The sequence below is a fragment of the Portunus trituberculatus genome, chromosome 38, assembly GCF_017591435.1.
Source record: "Portunus trituberculatus isolate SZX2019 chromosome 38, ASM1759143v1, whole genome shotgun sequence".
Taxonomy (NCBI): Eukaryota; Metazoa; Arthropoda; class Malacostraca; order Decapoda; family Portunidae; genus Portunus; species Portunus trituberculatus.
The window spans coordinates 24649043-24658889 of NC_059292.1; the positions used below are offsets into that span (position 1 = coordinate 24649043).

At 43.4% G+C, this 9847-nt stretch overlaps 1 protein-coding gene across 1 annotated transcript in view; it reads right to left on the reverse strand.

Moving 5' to 3' along the window:
• The window catches only part of LOC123515126 (sodium- and chloride-dependent glycine transporter 1-like), a 31174-nt gene extending 22159 nt beyond the window's left edge, over nucleotides 1-9015 (reverse strand). Inside the window, exon 1 of the mRNA XM_045273573.1 lies at nucleotides 8801-9015. Coding sequence (XP_045129508.1) covers nucleotides 8801-8812 — 12 coding nt within the window. The 5' untranslated portion in view covers nucleotides 8813-9015. The remainder of the gene's footprint in view (nucleotides 1-8800) is intronic.
• Between the last annotated feature and the right edge of the window lie 832 nt (nucleotides 9016-9847).

The window sequence follows — 9847 nt, forward strand, 5'->3', positions numbered from 1 at the left end:
AAGGGTTGTAATGGAAGCCTTTAAGTGGTACAGGTGATATAACAAAAGGGACGTCAGCAAAACTATTAGAATCAGTAGCCAATAATAACTGGTTCAAGCTTGAAAAATTCAGGTTTAAAAGACAAATAGGAAAACATTGATTCTCATATAGTGTGGTAGATAAATGGAACGGACCCAGTAATCAGATTGTTAGTGTTAAACCATTCAGCAACTTTAAAAGAAGATTAGATAGATATATGGATGGGGGATGATAATTAGAAATAGGTAAGTACTATACTTCATACAGGAACTGCCACGTGTAAGCCTGATGGTTTCTTGTAGCTTGCCTTATTTTCTTATGTTCTTATATATCCCAGTGAAAACCTGCGCTCATCACTTGGGGCGCCACATTCCGAGGTATTTGGACTTGACCTGAAATCATCACTTCCCATAACTGCCTTTCACTTCAGATACAGATAAGATATAGACCAATAGGAGAGCAGCATGAAGATCAATGATAACACCGTAATTAAAGCTTCTTAATTTGAATACCGTCCAACACGAAGGTTTGATAACATAACTTTGCTCGTTTACTTAATCTTTATAGACTTAGACCATTCACACTTGTAGCAGATTGAACAGATTCTTTAAACTAGCCTAAACCAAATAAGTGTTTATCTGTTTATTCATTTACTCCTTTATTTATCTAACTTATTCATTTATAAAGCTATAGTTAGTTAGTTGGGTATTTATTACTTTAGCTAGCTAAAAATGCCAATGGAAGTTTTAGTCAAGTTGCAAGCTCCGGAGATTTTATTATCAATATTATTTTTTTATTATTCCTCTTCTGAAAAGCAGTGAGGCGGTGGGAAAGAGCAAATTAGACACAAATAAACAATGCCAGAATTTAGCTGTGAACTGATGAAATATCGTAAGCGCCGTTGCAAGCACTTGTGGTAAGGTGACTGATACCACTGCGTCGAACTCTCACAACACTTTATTGGGATACGGTCAAACCTGTAGAGTTAACATACCAACTACATTACACACTTCGCTTTGTGAACATAACAATTGCGTTACAGTTTACACTTTCACTGAACCTATTTTGTCACATGACTTAAGACAAACACCCAACACACGTCGACATGTTCTTGTATTACAGTCTGCACTAACAGAAATCAAGCTTTAATAATATGACATTCAAGACATTAATATATGAATGCAATGTAAATAGGTTAATACAGTACGCTTAGCAGGAATAGTCAGAGGCTCTATGGTAACTCCATGGGTCGCTCCTTACGCTCGCCTCTCCAACAGCGTTACCTTTCACTACAGTGACACACGACGCAAGCGAGCGACGTCTTCTCCACAGCTATTCTCGTGATGTAATCCCGTGGCATCACAGAGTGCCTCTACTGAGGATCACCCTATGTAAGCAAAACCTTAAGGAACGAGGGGGGCGAGCTATGCCTATAGGACTTAATGAAGTTACCAATAAAAGGAAGGGAGGTGTCAGCGTGAGCCCCATTTTGCGGGTCAACCTGGTGTAACCCCCTCTCTCTCTCTCTCTCTCTCTCTAGCCGTTAACAGCCGTTAACAGCGGCTACAGAGTGAAGTGAAGATACTGGTCACCTCTCGCATTAGTTAAGGGGACAGAATGAGGAGAGAATGAGCAGTCTTGTACTATGTATACTGTGAGGTCAGTCCAACACTTCATGCACTTTTGAAGGTGGCATTAACCGATGAAGGTACAACCTTCCTTCAGACTGGAGACATGAAAAGCAATGACTGATGCTCGCAGCTTTTGAAATTTTCCTCATATTAATCTCGACGATCAAATTAGTTTAGTTGTAGAATTGTAAGAGCAGATGTGTAACGTCCTTCATTTATTAAAATATTCAACTGTCTGCGATAGTGGAAAAAATATATAGTTTTTTGTTTTGTGTGTGTGTGCGTTTTATTCAAGTTACTTCAAACACCACAAGAATAACAGCGGCTGCTAGGAAAATATTGAGTTTCAAGTAAAACCGATTGCATAATATTTTCAAGTAAGCTCACGCGAGCATGCGTGCGCAAGCACGCACGAATACACACACACACACACACACACACACACACACACACAAACACCGCGTACTGTAGTGGTTAACACGCTCGACTCACAATCGAGAAGGCCGGGTTCGAGTCCCGGTAAGCGGCGAGGCAAATGGGCAAGCCTCTTAATGTGTGGCCCCTGTTCACCTAGCAATAAATAGGTACGGGATGTAACTCGAGGGGTTGTGGCCTCGCTTGTGTTGTGTGTTGTGTGTTGATGTGGTCACAGTCCTACCCGAAGATCGGTCTATGAGCTCTGAGCTCGCTCCGTAATGGGGAAGACTGGCTGGGTGACCAGCAGACGACCGAGGTGAATTACACACACACACACACACACACACGGTCCCGGTAGCTCAGTGGTTAGAGCGCTGGCTTCACAAGCCAGATGACCGGGGTTCGATTCCCCAGCCGGGTGGAGATATTTAGGTGTCTCCTTTCCCGTGTAGCCCCTGTTCACCTAGCAGTGAGTAGGTACGGGATGTAAATCGAGGAGTTGTGACCTTGTTGTCCCGGTGTGTGGTGTGTGCCTGGTCTCAGACCTATCCCAAGATCGGAAATAATGAGCTCTGAGCTCGTTCCGTAGGGTAACGTCTGGCTGTCTCGTCAGAGACTGCAGCAGATCAAACAGTGAATTACACACACGCACACTTTTTTTTTTTTTACGTAGGGAAGAGGACCAGCCAAGGGCGAAAAAAAAAGATAAAAAAAAAAAAAGGCCCACTTGAGTGCTGGCTCTCTAAAAAGCATAAAAGCGTCACCCAAAGTTGGGAAGCAAATGCCTCGATACCTCCCTCTTAAAAGAAGACAAGTCGTAGAAATTCGGAAATACAGATGCAGGGAGTGAGTTCCAGAGTTTACCAGTAAAAGGGATGAATGATTGAGAGTACTGGTTAACTCTTGCATTAGAAAGTTGGACAGAATAGGGATGAGAGGAAGAAGAAAGCCTTGTGCAGCGAGGCCGCAAGAGTTGGGGAGGCATGCAGTTAGCAAGATCAGTAGAACAGTTAGCAAGAAAAAAACTATAAAAGATAGAAAGGGATGCAACATTCCGGCGGTGAGAAAGAGGCTGAAGACAGCTAGTCAGAGGAGGGGAGTTGATGAGACGAAGAGCTTTTGATTCCACACTATCTAGTAAAACTATGTGACTGGAACCACTCCAAACATGCGAAGAGTACAGGGACGGATAAGGCCCTTATACAGAGTAAGCAGTTGGAGGGGCGAGAAAAACTGGCAGAGACGCCTCAGAACACCTAACTTCATAAAAGCTGTTTTAGCAAGAGATGAGATGTGAAGTTTCCAATTAAGATTATGAGCAAAGGACAGACCGAGGATATTCATTGCGGAAGAGGGAGACAGTTGAGTGTCATTGAAGAAGAGGAGATAGTTGTCTGGAAGGTTGTGTTGAGTTGATAGATGGAGGAATTGAGTTTTTGAGGCATTGAAAACTACTAGATTTTCTCTGCCCCAATCGCAAATCTTAGAAAGATAGGAAGTCAGGCGTTCTGTGGCGTCCCTGCGTGATCTGTTGACTTCCTGACGAGTTGGTCGTCTCTCGGTCACCTGCTCGTCACCCAGCCAGTCTTCCCCATTACGGAGCGAGCTCAGAGATCATAGACCGATCTTCGGTAGGACTGAGACCACATCAACACACAACACACACCGGGAAAGCGAGGCCACAACCCCTCGAGTTACATCCCGTACCTATTTATTGCTAGGTGAACAGGGGCCACACATTAAGAGGCTGATTTTTGCCTCTCCGACTCGAACCTCTCGATTGTGAGTCGAGCGTGCTAACCACTAAACTACGCGGTCTCTGAAAGGACGTGAAAAGATGTAGGGTGGTATCATCAGCGTAGGAATGGATAGAGCAAGAAGTTTGGTTAAGAAGGTCATTAATGAATAAAAGAAAGAGAGTGGGTGACAGGACAGAACCTTGAAGAACACCACTATTAATAGATTTAAGAGAAGAACAGTGGCCGTCTACCACAGCAGCAATAGAGCGGTCGGAAAGGAAACATGAGATAAAGTTGCAAAGAGAAGGATAGAAGCCGTAGGAGGGCAGTTTTGAAATCAAAGCTTTGTGCTAGACTCTATCAAAAGCTTTTGATATGTCTAACGCTACAGCAAAAGTTTCACCGAAATCTCTAAAAGAGGATGACCAAGACTCAGTAAGGAAAGCCAGAAGATCACCAGTAGAGCGACCTTGACGGAAGCCATACTGGCGATCAGACAGAAGATTGTGAAGTGACAGATGTTTGAGAATCTTCCTATTCAGGATAGATTAAAAAACTTTAGACAAGCAAGAGATTAAAGCTATAGGACGGTAGTTTGAGGGGTTAGAACGGTCACCCTTTTAGGAACAGGTTGAATGTAGGCGAACTTCCAGCAGGAAGGAAAGGTAGAAGTCGATAGACAAAGTTGGAAGAGTTTGGCCAGGCAAGGTGCAAGCACGGAAGCACAGTTTTTGAGAACAATAGGAGGAACCCCATCAGGTCCATAAGCCTTCCGAGGGTTTAGGCCAGCGAGGGCATGGAAAACATCATTACGAAGAATTTTGATTGTAGACATGAAATAGTCAGAGGGAGGAGGAGAGGAGGACAAGCCCAGAATCATCCAAGGTGGAGTTGTGAACAAAGGTTTGAGAGAAGAGTTCAGCTTTAGAGACAGAAGAGATGGCAGTGGTGCCATCAGGATGAAATAAAGGAGGAAAGATGAAGAAGTGAAGTTATTTGAGATGTTTTGGCTAGATGCCAGAAGTCTCGAGGGGAGTTTGAGTTTGAAAGATTTTGACATTTTTACTTATGAAGGAGTGTTTGGCAAGTTGAAGAACAGACTTGGCATGATTCCGGCAGAGATATAAAGTGCATGAGATTCAGGAGATGGAAGACTCAAGTACCTTTTGTGGGCAACCTCTCTATCATGTATAGCACGAGAACAGGCTGAGTTAAACCAAGGTTTAGAAGGTTTAGGTTGAGAAAAAAGAATGAGGAATGTACGCCTCCATGCCAGACACTATCACCTCTGTTATGCGTTCAGCACAAAGAGATGGGTCTCTGACACGGAAGCAGTAATCATTCCAGGGAAAATCAGCATAATACCTCCTCAGGTCCCCCAACTGGCAGAGGCAAAACGCCAGAGGCACCTTCGCTTTGGGGATCCTGTGGAGGGATTGGAAAAATAGGACAAGATACAGAAATGAGATTGTGATCGGAGGAGCCCAACGGAGATGAAAGGGTGACAGCATAAGCAGAAGGATTAGAGGTGAGGAAGAGATCAAGAATGTTGGGCGTATCTCCAAGACGGTCAGGAGTACAATTAAGGTGTTGCACCAGTTGCTCTAGGTCATGGAGGATGGCAAAATTGAAGGCTAGTTCACCAGGGTGGTCAGTGAAAGGAGAGGAAAGCCAAAGCTGGTGGTGAACATTGAAATTTCCAAGAATGGAAATCTCAGCGAAAAGGTAGAGGGACAGAATGTGCTCCACTTTGGAAGTTAAGTAGTCGAAAAATTTACCATAGTCAGAGTTAGGGGAGAGATAAACAGCACATATTAATTTAGTTTGAGAGTGACTGTTGAGTCGAAGCCAGATGGTGGAAAATTCGAAAGATTCAAGAGCGTGGGCACGAGAACAAGTTAAGCCGTTGGGCACATAGACGCAGCATGTAGCTATGGAATGAAAATGAAAATAGAGAAAGTAGGAGGGAACTATCAATTGCCTCAGACAGCTGTGTTTCGTTGAGGAAAAGAATATGAGGTTTAGTAGAGGAGAGGTGGTGTTCTACAGATTGAAAATTATATCTAAGACCGCGAATGTTGCAGAAGTTAATGTTAAAAAAAAAGTTGAGGGAGGTGTCAAGGCATTGCGGGGTCGTTATCAAGAGAGGCGTCCGACCTGAGGACATTTTTGGTCCCCTCCCCAAAAGGGGACTCCGAGGCGTTATTATAACGAGTTCCCATTTTTCTTTTAAATTTTGTTTTTCAAGTGAAGGGTACATGTGATAAGTGCATGTAGTTTTGTGTGAAGAAGGATAATTGTCTTTAGAGGGTAGGCTATGACTGCCCCCTTGAGTTGTGAGACACAAAGGGAAACGCTCAGCGAGATCACAACTAGCTTTAATGGATGGTTTACAGCACCCCATGAACTAGGTAAAAGGAGATAAAAAAAAAAAAAAAAAAAAAATTACGGGCATGTGTAGATTTTGTAAAAGCACGAATAGACAAACACACACACACACACACACACACACACACACACACACACTCACTTGCATTTAACTATAAAATCATATTATTCATCATGTATGTAGGAACAATTTGTGATGAAGAAGGCCACTACATCATCAAGGCGGGAGTCAGCCAGGCGCCCATAAAGGAAAAATAAAGGAAATGATAGGATGACGGTGGACAGGATTGCGGCCTTGGAAGAATTTGACTTGGTTTGACTTGGTTATGTTCACTGGGATCGTTTAGGAAATATATAAAGTGCAGAAACAATTCAACAGATGCGCAAACCTTCGTGCAGAATCAAGGACAACATGCAGGCACGGGCACAATAAACACCGAGGTTGCTAATGAGACGATGCCGCAGAAGCCTGGTCAAGGAAAAACAGTGGAATCGTGGTCACAAAACGAGTAACCTTCTACACTTTCCTCTACTATATTTTTTTTCTTCTTTTCATAATCTAAAATCCTGTGATCCTGGGAATTGCTAGTCTTGGCAGAGCAGAGGACTTACACTGAATAAGAGAGTGTGTGTGTAAGTATGTGTTCCTCGACTTCTAACGCTAACTATACTGAGGTAGTACAAGAAATGACGCTATTCCAACACTGGCACGAAGCCAGAAAGAATAGATATTGAGAAAAAACTGTAGCTTTGTTTCGTTGAGCATGACGTAAATAGCCTATATCTTTTGAAAACCTGGAATTATTAGACATCGATGCAAAGATATCAGACTAGCAAGGCCTTTATACTGGAAACAAGAGGCAGCAGAGCAGTGAGTGTGTTCGGGGGAGTCAGAGGCGCAGACCATTGATTAAGAAAGGGGTGAGACGGCGGACTGTGATGTCGTCTGACCTACTTAACTGCTTCATTGAAATGATCATGAGAGGTGAGGTTTGGAGCAGGCAGAAACAGGGGGCCGATTTAATATTAATAATGCAATACACTCTGATGACACGATACTACTGATGAACTCCCAAAACAATGTGCAGGCTCTGAATAAGTGAGAAGTGTGAAATAACTGGCAAAGAAAAGAAAACAGAAGTGGTGATGGTTACAAAAGATTACCAGCGTAAAAAAGAATAATAAGGCTTTGATAGAGACAACTAAAGAGAAAATTTGAATCAATGCAGGAACGGTCACATCTCATGGAAGATGTAGGGATGGAAATTAGATCAGTATTATGAAAGACTAACACGTTCTCTGCCATAACATTTCCAAAATCTCCCTAACCACCGAATCTCGGTTGCAATAAATATAGATGTTACTGCAGTGGATATATTATTCTCAGCTCCCGCCCCGGAAAAAAAAAATGATATATGAATATCTAATAGAAATCTTCGCAAATTTTAATAAATATTCTTAACTTCTAAATAGATCTAGTATGGAACGAAATCCGTGACGAGGTAATGAAAAAGCAACGAACCTGTCAGGAGACAAACATTAAGCTATCAATGAGAACAAAGAGATCTGTGAAATATATCTTTTAATAATATTACGGTATGTGGCTGAGAAACAATGATGATGACTGATGAACAAAGAACTGAAGCGAAGCAAATAAGACGTGGCTTAAGATGAGAACATTCAGTCACAAACAAGTAAGACAAAAAAGGTGCTGTACAAGAGGGAGCTGGGAGAAGTCTTAGGCAAGCACCAGCAGACACATGCGTTGTTTGAGTTTCATAATGAGAGGTCATAAACTTACACATTCATCACCCAGACAAGTGAGACGCACAGACACCACTACATGGACGGCAAGTGAGGATGAATAGATGCTGGATGTTTGCGGGTTGACTGTTGCAGCTAAAAATGAGGGGAGGCGGGTGGTAGTCTGTGGCTGTTGTCTTGATGGATGTGACGCCCCACTCGATCAAGTGAGGGGAGGTAATGGATGATGGCGTTACCTTTGAGTAGCTTGTGATCAGAGAGAGAGAGAGAGAGAGAGAGAGAGAGAGAGAGAGAGAGAGAGATTTAAGAATACACACACACTGGTGGATGATGTCATAGGCTTGATAAGGAACTTTTGTAGCTCCCGCGGTTGCATGGCTTGATCAATACATGACGTAGCGAGGAGGAAATAGTTTCTGCAACGGTGATCGCTTTATATCGATCCGATACTAAAGGGATAAGTTGCTGAGTGCACTCAGGGAAACAGGTTGTAAGCGAACCCTATCCATCAGCAGGATAAAGATAAATCAGAGGTACACAGTTCGGGTGAGTCTTCCTCGGCCGAGGCCCCGACATAAACAAAATACTTGCGCCATGGTGCACAGCTCCTGAAGGGCTCTAACTCAGCTAATGCCCCTTTTGTGTAGAGCAGACGCTGTCACAACATTTTCTTTCCCTACCAAGCTGACAGGAAGTGAAGATAGCAAGCGTAGCTGGGTGTTGTGTGTTCCGGCACCATTCTACAGTTGTAGGTCACGTGGAGCCACTATCACGCCTTGTCTCGTAATCAATACTACCTTTCATAGGTAAATTCTCATGTTTATATAAGAAGATATACTCGCCTTCCTCGGCATTTTCCGCGGCACAAGTGAAGTATTCCCAGCTGATTCCTGCACAGAACCTCCTGAGTCAGCCGATGCTTGAGAGAGTGCAAGGACATCCACTACAAGAAACGTGTGCGAGGGAAGGTGTGGCGGCAGACTGTGACAACCTTCTGCTCCGCCGCCTCGTCTCAACTGGGTTTGAGGGAGAGCAGCTAACGTTTACACATCCTTCCATGATAGGTTGCGCACGCAAGGCGCCGTGGCAGGTGCCGCTGTCCTAGATAAATGAAACATTATTGTCTTTCCGAGTCTAATTCTTTCTCTTTTCCTTTGTTTTCTAAGATGTGCATCTAAACCACTTTAATATGTAATAAACTACTAGCATTGACCAACCAGCACAGTAATTTCTTGGAAGGAAGTGTTTATCGAGGCGGGGAGCGTGCGCACGGTCGCTTTCTGAGGTGCGCATTTCCCCTCGAGGGAGCCCGAGTTGAGTAACCAGATCAATTTTTCCTCATCCTGATGGACTCATTCTGGTGTCCTTGTCGAAATACAAATGGTATAAGGACAATATACTAACTTCAAATCATGAAATGCAAGACTGTATCTTAATAATTTGATACGATTTTGAAGATAAAATTCCTCCACGCATCAGCTCAAATAGAAACACTATCTGTAATCCTGCCAAGTTGGAGAAGTTTACAGTGTTTTGCGCCGCAGAGTCAATGGAAGATTCCTGAGCAAGAAAAGCACACACACACACACACACACACACACACACACACACACACACACACACTATCACCCTATAAACAAAACGATGTGATCCCAAGATAAATAATAGGGCCTGGCAGGAGGGATGGTAGGATGCCGAAACCGTACAGTCTTGCGCACTCAGGGCCTCACTAGCAGTATGTATCCGCCTGTGGAATGACGTCACAAGGCCGAGAGAGGTTAGTGCCAAGTTTTCTTTGATGCCATGTTCCCGGTAATTTCCGTCCTTATTGCCCCCCAGCGCTATATTTAGATTGGAAGTTCTAACTCCCTTCACCTCTCACGTGGGGA